This window comes from Lissotriton helveticus, chromosome 2_1 (genome assembly GCF_964261635.1).
Source record: "Lissotriton helveticus chromosome 2_1, aLisHel1.1, whole genome shotgun sequence".
NCBI lineage: Eukaryota > Metazoa > Chordata > Amphibia > Caudata > Salamandridae > Lissotriton > Lissotriton helveticus.
Genome location: NC_136059.1, coordinates 344,988,109 through 345,007,937, shown reverse-complemented (window position 1 = coordinate 345,007,937; position 19,829 = coordinate 344,988,109). Strand labels below are relative to the sequence as shown.

The 19,829-nt window shown below is 47.5% G+C and overlaps 1 protein-coding gene across 1 annotated transcript in view; it reads right to left on the bottom strand.

Moving 5' to 3' along the window:
* The window catches only part of IL7R (interleukin 7 receptor), a 705,075-nt gene that overhangs the window by 539,005 nt on the left and 146,241 nt on the right, over positions 1-19,829 (bottom strand). The window contains exon 3 of the mRNA XM_078674941.1: positions 1,008-1,162. Within this exon, the coding sequence (XP_078531067.1) occupies positions 1,008-1,162 (155 nt within the window). The remainder of the gene's footprint in view (positions 1-1,007; positions 1,163-19,829) is intronic.

Here is a 19,829-nt window from a genome sequence, read left to right as displayed (position 1 = left end):
TATATGTATTAAAATACGTTTACACTGAATTTTCAAAAAACTGATAAAAATATATAGTGGAGTACAAGATAAGTGTTTTGTGCTTTTTGGTTTTGGACATAAGGTACATTTTGTTTTCTCATTTGTTGACTGTTCTCATACATTTGGAGAGACACAATTGCAAAAAAAGTTATTTAGATTTTTAAGAGTGGCAGTACCACTGTTTCACATATAGTGCTAATGCAGGCATTATTGTTTATATTCAGGAAGGTGTCCCTTCCTACACATAAACAATCACTAATAGTGATTTGTAACTCCAATGTGTGCTACATTGTGCAGCACACACAGAATTTGCAAATCGTCATTTTTTATGATTGTTTATGTGCAGGAAGGGACACCTTACAGCATTTGAACAATCATTCATGTCGATTTGCTGTTACTAAGTGTGCTGCACAATGCAGCACATATAAAAACAGCAAAAACTAGGAGAAATTAAACATTTCTCGTTGTTTCGCCAGGTTAGGATCAGGTTTTCCCTGGTCTTAATTTTGGCGCTGTCTCCTATTTATGCCACTCTTGTAAATAGGGGGCAGTGTCAAAATCAATGGTTGTTGCGACGGAATCCCCACCACATCACCCATTGCCCTCACCTTTCACACTAAGTATAGCGTGATATGGGGCCTTATTTACAAGGCGGCGTTAAGCCACATTAAGTGTATTAACACCTCCTTGAAAATAAGGCGTAGTACTTAACGTCCCAGGAATGTCACAAATAGTGATGTTCCTGTGCCGTTGTGCCCGTGTAAATATGCCCCTTGGAATCTGGTATTCACGCTACTGGCTTCCAGTGGAAGCCAGACATAACAAACATGCTTTCCCTGAGAGGTTATCAAGGAGAAAGGTAAGCTCTGTTTTTTTAAACACAATTATTCCTTTCTAGCAAAACTTTATCAATAGTGTTAGTGACATTTGAGTGGAATTGGGCCTAAAGAGAGAGTTGTAAAAACAAAATTATGTATCAATCTTACCAATCTTTTTTAATGCATACGTGTTACACAGCGGTTCCTTTCTCACAGGGAAAATGCATATTTTGCAGGAAATTAGTAAGCTGAAGTTAGAAGATTTCAATACATATATTCCCTTCTTCTTCTTAAGTACCGGGCATTGATCCTCGTTATTGCAGCTGCAAAATAATACACATTGAATTACTACCTGGGGTTTTGATGCTTTAAAAAGCTCTAGAGTACATTTTTGAACAACTGTGGTGGAAGAGCTCCCTCATTGTTTTTACAGGTATGGAATAACTGTCATTGACTAGATATCTCAGGGTTCATATACGGATTTTTCTTCCATTGACAGTTCTTAGGAACTAAGCGGAATTGGAGGTCACTTAGGTAAAAGCTATACACAGTTAGACCTCAGACCTCACAGCCTTAGGGTGGTCTTCTCCCAACGTTTAGCCTGACCCCCTTTATTTCTGACCTTGTTTTTCTGGCTTTAGGACCCTGTGCACTTTAGCAGTGCTGAGTAGTGCTGAAGTGCTTGTGCTCTCTCCCTTAAACATGGTAATATTGGATTAACTTCAAATGGCATATTCAATGTACGTATAAGTCCCTAGTAAAGTGTGCTACATGTGATCAGGGCCTGTAAATTAAATGCAACTAGTGCTCCTGGAGCACTCATTGTGCCATCCACTTAAGCAGCCTTCTAACCATGGCTCAGGCCTGCCATTGCAGAGCCTGTATGTGCAGTTTTACACTGCCACTTCAACCTGGCAGAATAAACCTCATGCCAGGCCTAAACCTTCCATTTTTATACAATTATGTCACCCCTAATGTAGGCCCTGTATGATTCACCTGGCTTTGATACATAATTTGAAGCATCGCTTCATCTTAGTTAGGCTTCATTTAAATTTCCTTCCTCTAATGCTGGATTTCCTGGAAAAAACTTTTTTTGCAAAAAATAACCTGCCCCTATGCCCTTAAGACAGTATATCGGCCCAGTCTGCATGGCTTATACGATTCATCTGCTTATTTTATTCCCAACAAAGGAAAACGAACAATAGTACCTTTTTTGTGTAGTGCTATTTCACACCATGTAGGCCAGCATTGTTACATTTCCGACAGTTTGAGGATCCTTTGGTGTGTCATGTACTGGCTAAGGACACACCAGTGAGCAGTGAAACATAGTAAAGAACTTTAAACCAAGTGACAGCTACCATGTACTGAGGGTGTTGGTGTTGGAGGGGATGCAAAAACAAAAAAATAAATAAAACACACTTACCTTGAGAAGCGACGCGATGTCCTCCTCCACTGGTCGTTTCTCTTTGACGGTACCCAGTCAACTCCTCTAACCAATCCTGGTCGCTGCTCTCACCAGGATGAGAGCAATGCCAGGATTGGTTGGAGCGGCCTCACTAAGTGCTCTCAAGAGTACTGTAGGGCTGTACATTCTATACCCCAACTGTCTAAGACAGATGGGTTAGAGAAGTTTAAAATGTACATGTCTGGTTGGCTGTCGCAAGGCGGCCGACCAAAGAGACATGTGCATTTTAAAGTGACAGCTCCCTGCTGCCACTCAGCAGCACTGGCCCCGCCCCACCCTGTCACTCAGTTCCGGGATTGGTTGGTTTCTGAAAACTAAAATGATAATAAACTTTATTACCATTTTATTTTTCAGCTCCGCCCTGGTGCTTTTTCAGGTGGGGCAATGCTCAAACAGAGGAGCCTCCCATGTTTAAACGTACGAAAAGACCTGCAGGGCTGTTGAATTAGCAGTAACCAATTGAATTTAACTTTCCCTCATGTATTATGGCTAAGTAAAGAATAAGTACACAAAGTTTACTTGGACATGTGGATATAAACTTCTAGGCCAATGTTTTCACTTCGGCTGCACCCGCATCTTCTTCAACATCGACGTAAGCCTAGATCGAAGTACTTTTTTTTCAGCAGGCCTAAGTGGGTCCCTAAATCTGGCCCACACTCCGTGAACTTGTGACTTTGCCCCATCCGGCGCGACCAGATATCCTGTTTCTAAGAGCTATTTTAAATGTATTCTTTAAAAAATATTATCTTGACTTCTAGTTGTTGGATTTTTGCTGTTATGGGTTTGTTTTATTTATAATATCATAATCTATTTTTTCTAACCTGGTGTGGATTTTTTTTCTAGTTTTTTGACTGTGTTGCTGTTTGAAGTGTGGCACAAATATTTTACACTTTACCTCTTAAGGTAAGCCTGACTGCTTTCAGCCAGGATAATTTAGGGTGTGTTGTGACTTACCCTGACTAGGATTGTGGTACCTGCTATGGGCAGGGTGCATACCTCTGTTAACCAAAATCCAATGTCTAAAATTGGTTATCAGCAGTGAGAATAGGACTTTTGTTTGTGCAATGCCGTACAGTAACTAGGTGAACACTACCCATCCACAACCAAGACCATTTCAGATTTTTCCGGTTTCTCCCTGTTTTTTTTTTAATTTTTAATTTTAAATCCACATCATGTCTCTGGCAGCAGGTTCCATAACTGGAGCCATAGAATATTAGTTGGCCAATCTGGAAGCATACACAGTGGCACAGCTTATAGACTTTTGTAAGGAGATGAAAGTTCCTGCCAAGAGTGCCACCAAGAAGGTGGAATTTCAAAAGGTGCTGAGGACCTGGGCAGAAGCACACTTTGAGGAGAGTGTTGGGATGGGGAAGCCTGAGAATGGCTCTTCTTAGGAACTACCTGGAGCAGCTGAGGGGCACCTCTGAATTTGAGCTCCATGTGAGACCAGGAAGCAGTGTTTCCTTCCTCCTGTGTATCCCCAGAACAGCTGAGAGAGAGAAGGGAGGAGAAAGACTTCAAGCTACAGATGGCCAAATTAAAGATGGAGGCTGAATAGAAAAAGGTGGAAAGGGAGGCCAAAAGAGCTGAGGCTGATCAAGCTTTAGCAGAGAAGAAACCTCTGGCTCATGTACTGTGTCTAAAGGAACTGGTCATCAAGGCCAGGCAGTCTGATTCCAGCAGTGATGGTGGCAGCATATACACAGAACGTGATGGAGACAAGAGGTTTTCTATACCCAAGGATTTGGTGCCAAGTTATGTGGTGGGAAATTACATTGATAAGTGGTTCTCTACGTATGAAGTTGCACTGAAGGTACACAGGGTTCCTTAGGAGCACTGGGGGGGGGGATACTGTGGAAACACATGCCAACACTTGGAAGGGACACACTTCTAACATTAGAGGTTGAGGAACAAACAAAGTATACAGCCCTGAAGACCATTTTGATCGCCATATTTGGGCTGACTCTCCAAAAGTATCGCTAAAGATTTAGGGACAACCAGAAGCTCCCCAATGAAACCTCGGTAGATTTTGTTGATTAATCCAGTAAGGCACTGAATGGCTGGGTGAGGGGAAGCAAGGTTAGTGATGTTAGTGAGTTGTATCATTTGATCATGAGAGAACTCATGCATATCTATTTTCCTGAATTGTGCCAGCACCTAGTTGACAGTAAGCTGACTGACCACAAGAAGCTTGCTGAGTAGGCGGACCTCTGGGCTAGCAACAAAGTGAACAAAAAGGTGTCTGGGGGGACACCCACAAAGGTTGTCAGGGTTCCCAACAGAAGAAAGGGGAGAGAAAACCTTAAAAACAAGGAGTTCTCAAAAGGCCCCCAAAATAATTCCCACGGTACTAGTGATAACCAGTCCCAGTCTGATCCTAAAAAGAAGGGGTTCTATGACCATAAGACAGGGAGGTTTGCACCTATCACAATCGCGATCCAGGCTCCAAACTACATCCCCCATGATCCTCCGCGAGTCACGTGCGACATTGCGAGAGAATCGCATAAGGAGGAAGCGGTTGCCAGGACCAGCGTTGGGGATTCTCTCTTCGGTCCTGAGGGATTCCAGGCGGGTATTCTTGGCCCAGGAGGTAGCGGTAAGGGTGCTCGGCACCAGTATTTGTTTTTCTACTGGGACAAAGAGTTCTGTTTTCGCACGTCGGTAATGGCAGCCGAGCGTGCAGCGTTTCACAGTGCCATTTGGCAGTTACAGTTTGGATCATTGTTTCGGTCGGTATTGTCTGCCAGCGGCGGGTGACTCCGGAACAGATGTACTCCCATCATTTGTTTTGAAAGTACTTGGGCAATTATTACATTGGAAGTATTTAACTTTCGGCAGTTTCAGAGCCATGATTACTGCAACACGTGAGCAGTCTTGCGCTTAAAATACTTTGGCTACATTGCTGTTTATTATGCATAATGTAGCAACTATCAAAACAGTATAAGAAGCATTATATTGAAGTCGATTGGTTGCTTTATACTATGTGTTCACTGCTGACAGCAACTCGGCATACCACAAGCATATTGCGTTGTGATTAATTGGAAAAGGTTGCAAGAGAAGTGTGTGTGCATGCTCTGGTATATTAACTAGAATGTCTCTGGCTCTATTTTTAACAGGGGTTTCCATGAGTGGTAGAGGGCTTCGCTCTACCCCTGTGATACGTAATGAAGTCTAGATAAGGGTATGTTCCATGTTCCATATATTGTTAGGGGGTTCATATATATGTATATTGTTCAGGTTATCTCACAAACAACATTACTTGCTTTACAGGTATTTAGAGATTGTGGATTCTTACAGAGGTTATAAGGTCTTCATGCATTTCGTGATTCCATAGAAAAGTACAATAGTGTAGTCTTAAGTATATGTTATTTTTGTTTTACAGATCTCCCTCCCTGCTGTCCCTTCCTTTCCTTCCCCTGCTTGTTCCTTCCAATGACCTGTGCCATAAAGGCTATCCAGGCTAGGTTAGAGCTAGAGGTGGACCATACTTAGCATCAAACCGATCCTGAGGATAGTCATACGTGACAGCACCCCAATGTACAGAGTGCTACAAATCTGGGCACAACAAAAGCGACTCCAAATGCCCCTAAAGGGCACAGTCCCCCCACCAGTTTGCAGACAACAAGGTTGGCGAGTGTAGCACTCAAGGAGGAGGTAGTCCCACTTAGTTTTGGAAGACAGACAGAGGTGATCCTAGTTTCCCCGTGGGACAAAGAAATGGTGCCAAAATCCCACAGGCCTTCATATGCTTCAAAGTGAGCTACCATTAACGGCAAACTGGTAGAGGCTCTGTGAGACACAGAGGCCAGCATGACAACTGTAAAATGTCAGCTGGTATCTGAAGAGCAGGTCTTACTGAACACATTTCACCAAGTCGTAGTCGCCGACAATCACAAGAGTCATCTACCTGTGGCTCTGGTTCCCTTTCAGTGGGGGGCATCTCAAGTTCTCTCAAAGTTGCTGTGAGCCCGGACATGCCTGTTGATTGTTTGCTAGGCAACAACCTGGAGCACACTATCTGGAGGGAAAACTTGACAAACAAATGCTTTTTTTTGTAAAAGCAGCCAATATCAAGCTTTCACTTTAATGACTGCCGTGTAACTTTCTTTCGACGCGGCTTGTCTAAAGAAACAAAGTTCCCGGAAAACACTGGACCAGACAGCTGTGCTTTTTCACCTTTCGGATCCCAAGTAGAGAGCAAGCAAAAACAGAGGCTCGATGTTTTGCTTCCATTGAGTTACCACCCAATAACAGCAATGTCAAAAAGGTCATGCCAGTAGTCAGCCGCGGTGCGTCCATTGGGGCGAAGGGGCGCAGCCCCACCAGCCCACATGGACCCGCATCGCGGCCGCCGGCAAAATTACTGACTGTACAACAATGTACATAAAAATCAATACGCTGATTAATTCAGCCGCCGGGAATCCGGGACACACCCGGCGATTTCAGGGAGCGCAGGGGGGGTGGCCTGCTGCAGCTTGAGTGACAGACAGTCACACACTCAGGCTGCAGCAGACCGTAGTGCGCAAGTGCGATTTGGTTTCCAACTAGCCAAAGCATGCGCACTGAAGTACCCCAGCGGGACCCAGGGGTACTTTTTCGCCTGCCACTCGCCTGCCACAGCCCGGGTTTACAAAGGGCGATAGGGCGAGCAGCAAATGTGCCCCCCTAGCCAATCCTGGCGCTGCATGCAGCGCCAGGATTGGCTGGTCCACCGCGCTGCATCCATCATTGGATGCCGCGCGTGGGGGTGACACACACACTGCCTCTGCCACCGTGCCACAACTTAATGGCCAATCACTGCATGGCTTCACAGTGAAGCCATGCAGTGGTTGGCCATTTCGCCGGGATGCGTGGGTTCCTTTGTTCTTGGTCATATTTTTTCACGGATTAGGGACACCCTGTGCAATGAGACAGGCTGATATATTTACCATCCCCACTGCGGTCTGTTAGTGGGAAATCCACGTGGTGGCAAACCTGGGCTGCCTGCCTCCGCCAGTCCGCCTCCTACCGCTGACCCCACGGTACAACAAGCACCTCTCTCTGTGGTAACTGAGTGTGGCTCCACCCTCCGACATAATGCTTGTGAGTGGGAGAGAAGCGCTGCGCAGACAGCGAGGAGGAAGAAGCGCTGTGCGAGGGAGTGGAGAAAAGTGCACACAGTCATTCCGTTGAGTGAGAGAGGCACTTCGCAGGCAGTGAGTGAAGTCAAGTGAGAACACAGCACAATGCAATGCACGCAATGAGATAGGTGAGTGAGGGGCACTGCACAGGGTGGGAACCAAGGAGCACCCCTGCACACACGCAGCGCCACGAATGACGGCTTCACGGCGCCCCCCACCAGAGTCCGGGAGTCCTCTGCACTCTGCAGACTGCGAGGGGGCGCTGTGCTGGGAGGAGTGCTCTGCAGACAGCAGGGAGAGCAGACGATGAGCGGGAGAGGAGCACTCGGCCTACATTCCATCCCTGCTCCCTCGGGGTCCTCCATTTTCTCAGGGGGTCTCCCGCAGGATTTCAAACTGCCACTTATGAAGCAATCCTGGGTGGATTGTGGCGCAGCACGGCAGGCCTACTTCACTTAATTGAACTAATCGAACTATTACACCTGCAATTAGAGGTACAGGACTGGAGGGTGTGTCCTCATTAATTTTAATTAAAAACGTTCCCTAATATAAATGATTAATATATGCCCTTCTGACTGCTCTTTGTAATAACTGGGTTATATTAGCAGAATTGTTTTCTGCTACTTAGTCGGCAAGACGGCTCAACAGTGCTTAAAATGAGCGGGTACTGCCCAGTACCGATTGCCTGCACCACTTTAATTTGAAAGGGAGAGCACATGCACTTCTCAGCACTGTTGCAATACACTCAAAGGGAGAGTACCAGCACTTCTCTGGAGCAGACAGGCACTCTGAGTTAGCAGCTGAACTTCTATATTTCCATTTTAAGTACTGAGGCTCAGTGAATTTAACTTTCATATCACAAATCTCATGATCAGCATGTCATCAATATGTCAGGGCCAATCCGTCCTTTCATGTTTAGAGGTCAATACATTATTTACCATTCCATTGAGGTTTAATAGCACTTGCATTTACAGTGCTTAGAAGTTGACAAGGGGTTCATGGTGCACTATATCTAAAAAAATAAAAAATAAAATACCACTGCGACTAGCCACGGCAATGCCAAAAGCTTGTTTAGCAAAGCAAAATCTGAGCTGGAGGTAGCCACTTTCTGAATTACTACAGATCAGTAACAATTCTTCACAGCGACTCCACCTGCTGAGTAAAAGCAAAACCATCACTAGTTGTTTTTCACATCAAGAAAGCGGGGCGGAACAAACATTTGCCACCTACCTTACAAAAACTTGTTACATGTCTGGCACATGGAGTCCTTTACTCGGTGCTTAATTTGAACCAGTGGTTACAGGCAGTGGTTTCTGGCAGTCACAGTCATCACAAGGCACGTTTTCAGAACTCACAAGTTGCACTGACTCCTTCTGTCTGTTTGGTGCAGTTGTAACTTGGCTGTGCGCTGTATAATTTTGGAAAAACTATGCCACGCTACTTTAAGCGCCTTTTGGGTGGTAACCATATGATGGCGAAATATCTGTTTTTAAATATTAATCTCAACCTATAGAGACTTCAAAATATTGACTTGCACTGTATTGTCGAAACAAGTGGAGTTACAGTAGCATCTCGACACTTCTCTATGCCTAACTTGGCGTTCCAGTGCAATTTGATATTGTCACAACCTGTTGGGTCTGGTAATGAACGCAAACACACTCGGCCTCGATGGACCTTTGTGAGTGTGGCTGGCTGGGTCCACCCATGAGCTTCTCTTAATTACTTGCAATGGCTTGTGTGTCCTGGTGCATTAACATGCTACTGTGCATGTGAGTCTTTTAGCCAAAAACCTAGGGTGCAAGCTGGCAACCAATTTTAGTACTTGCGCACTCTACCGTGTAGATCTAGCGAACGCAGTGTTTGCCTCAGTAGCAGTGTAAGACTTGTGCATTGGGTACTGTGTGGCCCTCACTATTAGATGTGCATCGTTCCTGTAGTGATCAGCAGGATGTGCCTAGGTACTGTATGGTCCTTACCAGAAGAGATGCGCAGCGTAGTGGCAGTGCGGCTATCAAAAAGTGGCCTTTGTGCGATACACTGCCTGCACCGTTAGATGTGCATGACAACTTTGTGCGTTTCTAAAGGCAGACTTATGGATAGTTCTGTATCTGATTGGGTGGCTTGTTGATGATTTTTGCTCCACTATAAGTTTAATGTATAGCTACTGTGCGCATGGTTAAGAGACCTGGTTAGTTTGTGCATGCACCTATATAAATCTGGCTTGTGCATAGATGGTCTGTGTGCAACATCAGAGGGAGGGAGCTGGGGATGTGGAAATCTACTAGTGGACGCTAAAGAGACCTAAGCACATCTATCTTTTTATTCAGTTGAACATATCTGGGTACGACACACAGCATCACTGAAATGGCTCTAGTCACAGAGAGAAAATAGAGTAAGGAAACCAGGCCACGTAGTGAGGAGCAGCTTTTCCATACAGGTTAGTCTTTAGGGTCCTGCAACTGTATTTGTGTGCTTTGTTTTGAAAGAGGGATGTTGAGCCATTGACACGTTTGAAGGCGAGGCAGGTGGTTTTGAAACCTGTCTTTCAGCGATTACCAATAGACGCTTGTCACCTGGTGAGTGCTGTGTTCTTTATTCGGGTGATGGGCATGATAGACACTTGGCTTTTTTTGAGTCTCTTAAATGGTTAGTATTGGAAACCAGGGTACAGTGAGTTGCAGTTGTCTAGGGAGCCTGCTATGGTGGCGTGGTGAGGTTTGGGTATGAAACTAGCGTGCTCTACAGCACGTTCAGTTATTAGAAGGAAGATTTAACCACAATTCCAGTTTATGAGATAAAGCTGGGATCGCTTTCCAGCTGGTGCCCTAAGTTCTAGCACTTGTTTTGATTCTCACTCACACCCTCCTTCCCTCCACGTCATCTTTGGGTATGGTTACCGGATGCACATCATTGTGGACAAAGAGGGTGCACATGGTTAATGCGTGTGCATGGTCACTGTGAGCGCCCGAGACTTCTCTTTGGTTATTTGGTACATTACAAATGAGATGCTGATGGCCCCTTCTGCCTTGTTCTTAATTTGTGACATCTTTTTCTTTCACTTTAATCCGCATCTAAATTTGTTTTTACACTAGCAATTTAATGATGAACTCCTTCTTTGTTTGAGTAGCAACCTTCTCCAAACATACAGAAAATGAATTGTGCTTAAGCCAGAACTGTTATGAAAGTTCTATACTGTGACCATGAGTATGATGAAAGTTGGATATTTGTATGCACCATTTCATCCAACAGTTTGTGGTAAGTCACCAGTATATAAAGTCATAGAAGTTAAGCATGGTAAATGGGCGTGGACCTCTGCCCTGACTTAAGTCACTACAAGTCACTCTGGTATCCTAATTTTCGTTTAGTAGAGAAAAACACAAATTCTTCATGTATGTGAGGCTCAGACACAAAATTGACCATGAGACCCAGAGCCTGTCTCTGAGTCCAAGAGGGGCACCTGCAGAGCGCACTCTAGTTAGCACACGAGCACAGCCTGTATCTTTGGGACATCTACTGTGAGCATTGATGGCAACATAACCCACTATTCTTTTAATAGGGCTTTTAAACTGTTTTGAGCGCCTGCTTGCATAAAGTTCCTCTAGCATGTCACAGACACTGAAATGACGTCCCAGTCCGCAAGTCCATCTGCGTTGTACATATAGTGCCTGGTAGCATACTAGATGTTTGAGAATGTGTATGCTGTAGCCAGAGGGATAATTTTTTGGATTGCCCAGGTTGTCACGTGACACAAGATTTTGTGATTCAGCCTCCCTAGACCGTGGTAGTGCACTGCCTAAATTTATGTGCTACAGGGTGTAGCTCGACACTGAAGTGTGGATGAATGGAGACTGCTACGTTTAGAAAATCTGTGACCTATTTAGCAAGGTATTGTGTAGTAGACCTTGCTCAGCTTTTCTATTTGGTTGATGGTGGTGGTGTCACTGGCTGTCGTTGGAGGGAGAGAAGTTTCTAAGCAGTACCTGAGCCTTCTGTTCTCTTTTGAGTGGCCCTTCTGGTAAAACTGACCGCAAGGTGTGGTGCTTCACACAAGTTGTGCTCATGTGACGGGTACTCCTGCTGGGAGCCAGCATAATCACTCATGCTGCAAGAGCCGTCCTCCTACACAAAATCAGCAGAATGAGAAGCAAGTTATGGAGAAGAAACACTTCAAATTGGTTCCTGAACTGTAGATGGTAGATCAACATTCCTTTTCAACAAAAGATCTATCCGACTTGGTTCCGGTTCCAGGTTGCTGAGCTGCCCATCAAAAGCAGATCGCCAAGGAATTGTGTCCAGGTCTAATGTGCATTAACCTAAAAGAAGGCTTTCCAGCCCTACCGTAGATCAGATTCGACCATGGTTGCCCATTCCAGTAGTCGCTACAGGGGAAGAAAGGGGACCTGTGCAGACTCTACTTGATGAGCCCTCAAGGGCCTCGCTCCAGCATCACGGTGCCGAGGAAATCATCCTCCCACCGTGAGTGATGGAACATCTGTCCAGAGCGACTTGACTGACCCACAGCGGTACTCACAAGCCTATCGCAGAGGGTGAAACTGAGCTGTCCCTACAAGCTCAGATGGCCGTAAGCATGGCTGTTCACCCCATGCAGACAAAAGCCGCACATTTCCGGAGTGTTTCCCACATCAGGTGAACGCCAATGTTTGAGGCATCGACTTAGTTGTTAAAGCAGATGTTGGTAGACTTTTAAAGATGACTGAAACCCACAAACAGGAGCTGCAAAGTCAACTGACCCAAGTGTCACATAATACAGGAAAGCTGTTCCACTACACCATTTGAGCATGCATCTGTGCTTAATTCTAATGTCTTCTCCGTATGTCGCACCCCTTAGGATGCATTCCTATAGTTCTTTTCAACATAGGCTGCAATATGTTTTCATGCGATTAAAAAACTTCTTATTTGTTTAAAAAGGAAAGCACTGGTGTCTGTATTCACTCATTTAACCTATTGCTTGAGTTCTGAGTCTTTCCCCTCCTCAATACCTTCCCAAACAGCCTTGAACTGCTCCCGTGCAATCGCTGCTCTTGCTGTCCGGTGTTTTAAGGATTAACTTGGCCCATTATGCAGCGCTGTACTAGAAGGAATTCCAACTCACCGGAGAATAAGGCCCCATCAACCACATTTGATGTCCACTACCCTCTGCTTGCCCTGTGGCTTCTGGTAGAGTGCGGTGAATGCAGGCGTACAGCTGATGTGCCCTCCATTGGGTCAGCGGCCATTGAGGGAAGTGGACGGATAGCCTCTTCTTTGCAGAGATGGTCCATGTTTCTGGCGGTGAACCCTCACAGAGCCGCAGTTATACGCGGCAAAAGCACGAATATTCTGGAGTGAGTAGAGGACAAGTGTGCAGCATCCTTCCTCACATTACGACAATAAAAAAGCATACCATATGCACAGGAATCAAATGTTCCAAAAAAAGTTGAAAGCGCACACATACCAAAATGGTAGTTTTAACTTGCGCAAACTTGGTTAGCATGAGTAAGGAGACCTTAAGTGTGCTTTCTCTCAGTCCTACTTTGCCTTTTATTTGGCTAATGTGCCGCATGGTGCCATTTGATAGCTTTTTGGAGCATCGCCGTTTCTCTGCATCGAGACTGGTTGATGAGAGCATCTGTTAGTCGCTTTGGCGGTCTGCTATGAAATGTTACGCAAACTCTTTTATGTATTGAAAACAATAGGTCTACCTTCAGCCAGCTAAAAGCCAACACTTAAAAAGAAACTCCACAAAAATAGAGTTGGCTGTAAAACCAACCTGAAACATTAAGTCTTGCTGGAACCATTTTCAATGTAACTAAGAAAATGCAAAATGTAAACCAGTAATCAGAGTTCTCGAGCCTGAAGTAACCTGTCAAGCAATGCAGGACTCAAGGCGTGACCCAGAGCAAATAGGTCTGAGGCTATGCCGGTCTTGGTACGGACTGTGATGATGGAGCAGCAAGAGACGGCAGCAACAAAATCTCTCAAAAGCCAGTGCTTCTCTCAGACCCAGAACATTTCTGCTGCAGATACATGGCGGTGAATGCATTAAAACCACATAATCTTAGGGTCTCCCCCAGATTTGTGCACTGGTTCTTCTGGAGAGCCGTCCAACTGTGTTCATGGCTCTGTAGCCAGCCCTTGTAGTTTTTCTACCCTCTCTAGGAGGGAGAGCAGCCTGAAGAATTCCTATCCTTCCTAAACAAGAGATTACATCTTGGAATAATGTTTTTATTGCTGGGTTGCTATTACATGCATATCTGATATTTTATTAATTTTACAGGTTTCTTTATCACGCTGTAAATTTTGCTCTGTCATTTCGCTTTTTTGCCCATGTATGTTTCCTATTCCTCCCCTGTTTTTTGTTATTTGACTAGTTCATTCATCCTCTTTTGTATGGTTTAAGGGAGGGGTAGTTCCACTTGTTTTGTTCTGCTTTAGAATATGCTGTAGAACCTTGCATGGTCATTCTGTGGTTATACTGAATAAGCAGCTACCTATGTTATGCCATCTATTAATGGAATAACTGCACTTTCACAATTGCTTTATTAACCTTCCTGCTTTCTCAAATTTGCTTGAAAATGCACGATTTTTCTTCTTTTTTTTCAACATTTTCTTGGGGGGGTTATCCCCCGAAACCCCCCTCATGGGGTTCGGGCTCGCTCGCTACAGTGCAGTATGCGAATCACTTGGCGCCCTGCCACTTTAAAATGTCACCCACCGCCCCTGCCAGTAGTCTCACATTTCACAACGGCTTGATGCTCATGACGCACCTTTACCCATGGTCACAGCTTCTGCGGCGTATGCCTTTGGTCTTCTCTCCTGGGACTAAACGTTTCCAAGGAAATAACAAGCATTTGGAATGCAATAGGTCTCACATTTGCAAGAGTTTGAGCTATTGGCACTGTAAATGACTAATCCTTTTATTTATGTGTTGTTTTTCAAAACAGATAAATAAAAGGCGTTTTCATTTTCAATGTCAGTAGGTTAAACTCTCACAAATGCGAGACCTATTAAATTGCAAATGCTTGTTTATATATGGGGTTAATATTGAACCTCTCCAGCTGTCTGGGACATCATTTGTCAATATGCAATGCTTAAACCACTGACGTCATAGAGTTGCCCGTTCTTCATTGCTGTTTTCAATATGTTGACTGACAGGCCCTTTGATCTGGGGGCACCAGCCAAACGAAATGAAGCAATTAGTAAACGGATTCTGTTTACATTGTAGATGTACTCATCCCATTTGTTCAAAATTTCCGTACATTGCTCAGCACCTATAGCACCCGAAGGCTCCTCAGGTTTTCCTTCATCCCTTATGACATGCAGATTTGATATACAGTCAGCCAGTTTTGCCACAGAGATGTTGGATTTCAAGAACTATGCATTTCCATTTGATTGCTTCTGCACCAGACTCAAAACATTTTGGAATTCTTAAGTTTCATGGCTTCATAAAATTCTGTCCACTGTTTTCTATCTATTTGCCTGCGAATGTCCCAGATCGTGGGTCTATAAGCATTTCTTGCATCCTGGATGCCATAGATTTGTGAGCAACAGTTTCTATTATTGTGCCCCTTCTCAGAAGGCCATTCAAGTTTTGCTTGAGAGTTTTACGTTTGGATGAATATTTAAAAGGTTGCCCCCTGTTGAGGTTACTGGGACACAGTTTCTTCGAAAATTGGTTTATTAACGGTGTAATATGGTTTGACCATTGCTGCAGGGTTGCTGCCCAGTTATTTGTTCATGCTTGAAGGATTTTCTTGAGTTCCACTATCTTTTGTGCAGGCATTTCAGTAGACCATTTTATTCTACGCAAACCACTTACTACCTCCTGGTTGTCAATTGTTTTTATTTGTGTTTACCTGGGCATGATCATGGAGAGGGTACAAATCAACATAGCATGGTCGCTAATCAGACTAGCGTGCACTCGAAACTTGCTCACATGGTTGTAGTATTGAGTAGAAACCAAAATAAAATCAAGTATTAACAAACTTGTTTGTATGACATACATGCAGGCAGGTGGTTGGTCTAAGACATTTCTGCCATTTAAAGTTTTGACTCAAAATCTAATCGTTCTTTTAGGTGAAGCCTGTCACAGCTCCATCTAACATACCTGGAACAATATATTACATGCACCACACCACACATTCCTCAATCCCTTTCCCATGTTCATGAAAAGCAACCTCAACAGTGAGCTTTGTGTTCCTGGAATGTGCCTGCAGTAGTTGACGGACAGGTGCTTCACACAAGAGTCTGGAGTCACTAAGATAGGTGGTAAGTTCTTTATTACATGTCAGGCCCTTGGGGGGGGCGTGGCTAGCAGCCGGAGACGATGGCCGCGTTCCGCCAGGACTGAGGGGCAGTGCTGAGCCCCCACCGACAGTGTCCGTGGTGGGTGGCGACCCCGGAGCCCCCTGGAGTTCCCTCCACTGCAGTCGACGACCTTGATGGGGACGGCCATCTTGCCTTGCCTCCCACAGAAGAGGACTACCGCGGCCGGAGGCCTGATGCACTGAAGGACCCGCCGGGCCCATCTAGCCCCTGCGTAGCATACTGAACTGCACTGCGGCCCGTATCTCGAGGGGAGCCCTGACCCGCCCGGGTGTCTCTCCGCCGGGGCGCCCTCCAGCGAAGCCCCTCGGCTGGTGGCCTTCGGCGGACGCGGGCCTTTCGGACCACCGGTGCCCTGTGAAGCCCCGAGGGCACCCCCTACTCGGACTGCAGAACCAACATCGTGGCCCTGGTCCTGCCCTGGGGCACTGCTTTGGATCCCGGCCCTCCGCCCCAGTTACCCTCTCCACCACCGGATTGGTAGCAGCGAACCTTCCTCCCCTGGGGGGGCTGCTGTGGAGCGGCGCCTTGGGACGGGCTTGGTGCTCGGGACCGGGGTACGTGGTGGAGATTGCTGAACGCCTGGATGTCCCCACTAATTGCGCTCTGTGGCCTGTGGCTGCCAGGTGAGCCCCCACTGGTGTGTATGCTACCTATCTCCTTGCCGCCCCAGAGTGCTTGTCGGAAGCGGAGGGCCCCGGGAGTCGGGGGACCTTGCGACACTCCCGGCGCGATCTCGCCTACACCACCTAGGCGCTGGACCGGGACCCTGGTGGACTGCCTGGCCTGCGCCGGCGGGGGGACTGTGCCGGCCTGGTTCGAGTAAACGCCGATCGCCCGCCTCGACATGGGGATCCTGAGTTGGGAATAGGCTCTGTACCGGATCGACCGCCCCCTGAGAGAGCGGACACGGGTGAGAACTACAAATCCCAGGCTGACCTGCGCTCGTGCCCGATCTGAGACCTGCCTAGCCTTTGCTCTCCTGACCACCGGGGTTGCGGGCAGCCTCAGCACCAGTGGCCTTCCTCAACGATCAGGCACATCCCACCATGCCACTACGTAATGGGGAAGCCAAGGGGGGAGAAGGGAGACGGACACCCACCGCCGGAAACGACTGAAGAGACTCCGTCATCCTCCACTGACCTACAACAGATGCAGGACCGTATCCTGGAGGCCATAGCGGCCACGAAAGACGCACTGCACCAAGAGATTGCGCAGGTATCGACGGGGCTGGGGCTCCTCCGAGCAGACCACGGAAAACTTGCGGATAGAGTCAAATCGGTGGAGGTTGGGAGGAGCCTAGCTCGCGACCGAGATGGCCGCGTTTTAGCTCGGCTCCGTTCAACCACCTGTTTTCTTCGATTATCCTGTACTTCTCCTGCCCCGGGAAGCCGTCCTTGCGGTGTTTCGGTACCGCGGGCACTTTGCGGACACTTACCCGTTGCTCCGGTGATCCTGGGTGCTGTCGATCCTGTGCGGTGGTCCCGCTCGGAGCCTTCGGGGCGGACTGGCCTGGACCTCCTGGCAGCGACGGGACGTGACGGAGCGCGATGGTCGGCCCTTGCTGGCGCTGTGGATCTGGTTGCGGGGGCTGATGTGCGAATAAGCCGGCTGTGCCCGTTGGCGGACCCGACTGACCTGAGCCTAGGGGTGCGGACACTGCCTCCTGCGGGAGAGCCTCCTCATTTATCTGGCTTGGTTTCCCCCTTTGTTCCCCGGCCCGGCCATTTTGGATTTTCCGCCCGGGCTCGGAGAACGGGGCCGGCGGCACGAGGGGGCCGCCGAACATCCTTCTTCTGGTGGGTCTCCTTCCTGCCTTGGGGCGCCCCGCCGCAGTTCGGCTGACCTCCTTCTGCTTTGGTGTTGCTCCGGCCGGGGCCCTGACGACCGAGGGCTTGCTGGGCTCCTAAGATGGCGGCCGACCCTGGGAGTCTCTGCCGGGCCTGGGCGAGCACTGGGGGCCCGCCACACGGCCCGGATGTCGGATCTTGTGAAGGGTTTCCTGCACTTCAAGTTGTCCTGGATGCACTATACTCCTGGCGGACTTCCGTGGCTGTGCCTGTTTCCCCTGTGGAGGCGGACCCACTTTTGATTTAGGCGGGCCCCCATCGTTGGATTTTGCTTCCTTGTTGCAGGGTACGGCTGGTGTGCTCCTGATCTCTGTGCCTCCGGCGGAGGCCGCATCCTTGAATTGGAGACTCTCCGACGCCCTTCGTCGTCCTGCTCTGTTGCCTTGGCCGCTGGTCTGCGGTCCGTCTGCATCCTGTCCAGGCCTCGATGATCCTTTCTGTTTCTCATCGCGTCGGCTCCCCGGCCGGGGCGCCTGTGCCGACCCAGCTGGGCTTGCCTCGTTGGACTTGTCCATAGAACTGTGCCTGTGGTGCGAAGATTGTACCGTAACTTTTTTATATTCTCCGTAGTTTCTCCTCAGGATTGCCGCTGGATTTCCTCCTGAACCCTGTGTCCCTCGTCGTTTGGACTTTGTTTGTTTGGATGATTACAACCTTGGACAAAAGCGGACAGGGCTGAAATGACTTATTATATGCGATAGTCTTGTTTTTGATCTATAACCGACATGTGCTGTTGTGATGTTGCGTAACTTCGTGGGACTCCTGAAACTTATCCTGATGTCGTTTAACTTCCCGTGGGCTCTGCCTCTCCTCTTTTCACAGGTGGTGGGATGGTTGCGGATTATCCTGTTTTTTGCCCTCTCCCGTGTGTAATGTTCCTTCCTTTCCCTGGCCCTTCTTTTTTGCCTTAGTTTCTACCTTGTTTCTTTCTCCTATATTTCGGGTTCTATTTAGGGCGACAGGCACGCTGCTGGGGGGTTGGCCGTAGCCTTCTGCAGGGGTGTAGGGTGGGCTTGTGGGGTGGGTGGGGGGGTCTGTTGCTGTTTTTGGGGGATCTTTTTCCTCCTTTCTTCTCCCTTTTTGGTTCTATGGCCCATGTCTATTTTGTACCGGGTTATTGTTTTCCTGTTTCGTCGCCCGGGGGCGGGTGTTTGAATAAGAGTCCCTTCCTTTCCTTCTTCCCCCTTCCTTCCCCCCCCCCCCCTTATGCGGGGTTCTTTTCTTTTATTGGGGGTCCGTTTCGTATTGTTTTTGTATTTGGGTCTTTTTCTGTGTTGTTTGGTGGTACAGGTGGTGGCTGCGGTGGGCGGGCATTGGACGATGTGTGCGATGGCCTTTCCTCATGTCTGTTGTTTTGACCGGTGCTTATTGTTCTGCCTATTTCGTATTTGTTTCTCCTGTGTTTTTTATGATCATTGTATTGCTGCCCGCCGCGGCCCCGCCCCTTTGGTTTGTCTCCCGGCCCGTCATGCTCCTGTACTCCCTAACCCGTCCTTTAAAAATGAGAAAACTACCTTTCTAATTCTTATCTCCTGTGATTGCTCTAAGATGCTTGTTATTTCTCCTGTTTCTTTGCCTTTGTATGTTGTGATACTCTGTGCATTGCTCCTGACATTCAGCTCTGTGGTGGCCAGCCCGGTGGGTTGTAGGCCCGTATTTGTGAGCTCTTTCTGTACAATAAAGGTTTTAAAAAAAAAAAAAAAAAAAAAATCGGTGGAGGTTACACTGAAGGAGATAGTGCCAGCACACAAATCTGCGGAGGGCCGTCTCACGGAAGCTCTGGAACGCATACGAACCCTGGAGAGGCGAGCGGAAGATGCCGAATATCGCAGCCGGAGGAATAACGTACGCCTTGTGGGCCTTCCGGAGAAAACAGAGGGCTCGGACATGGTGGGTTACCTCACTGATTGGCTGCGGACAACCGTCGCCGCGGAGGGCCTTTCGCCCTTCTTCACGCTAGAGAGGGCGCACCGAGTTCCGGCCAGGCCCCCACAACCGGGCCTACCGCCTCTCCCAGTGGTCATCAAGCTGTTACACTATAAAGACAGGGACTTGCTGCTCCAGAGGGCCCGGGAAGCGGGCCCCTTCCAAGTGGACAATAGCCGAGTCACGCTATTCCCGGACTACACCTTCGAAACTCAAAAGCTAAGGGCCTCTTTCCTGTCCATCAAGAAAGAACTGCGAGCTGAAGGCATACAGTATTCGTTCCTTTTTCCGGCCAGACTCCGAG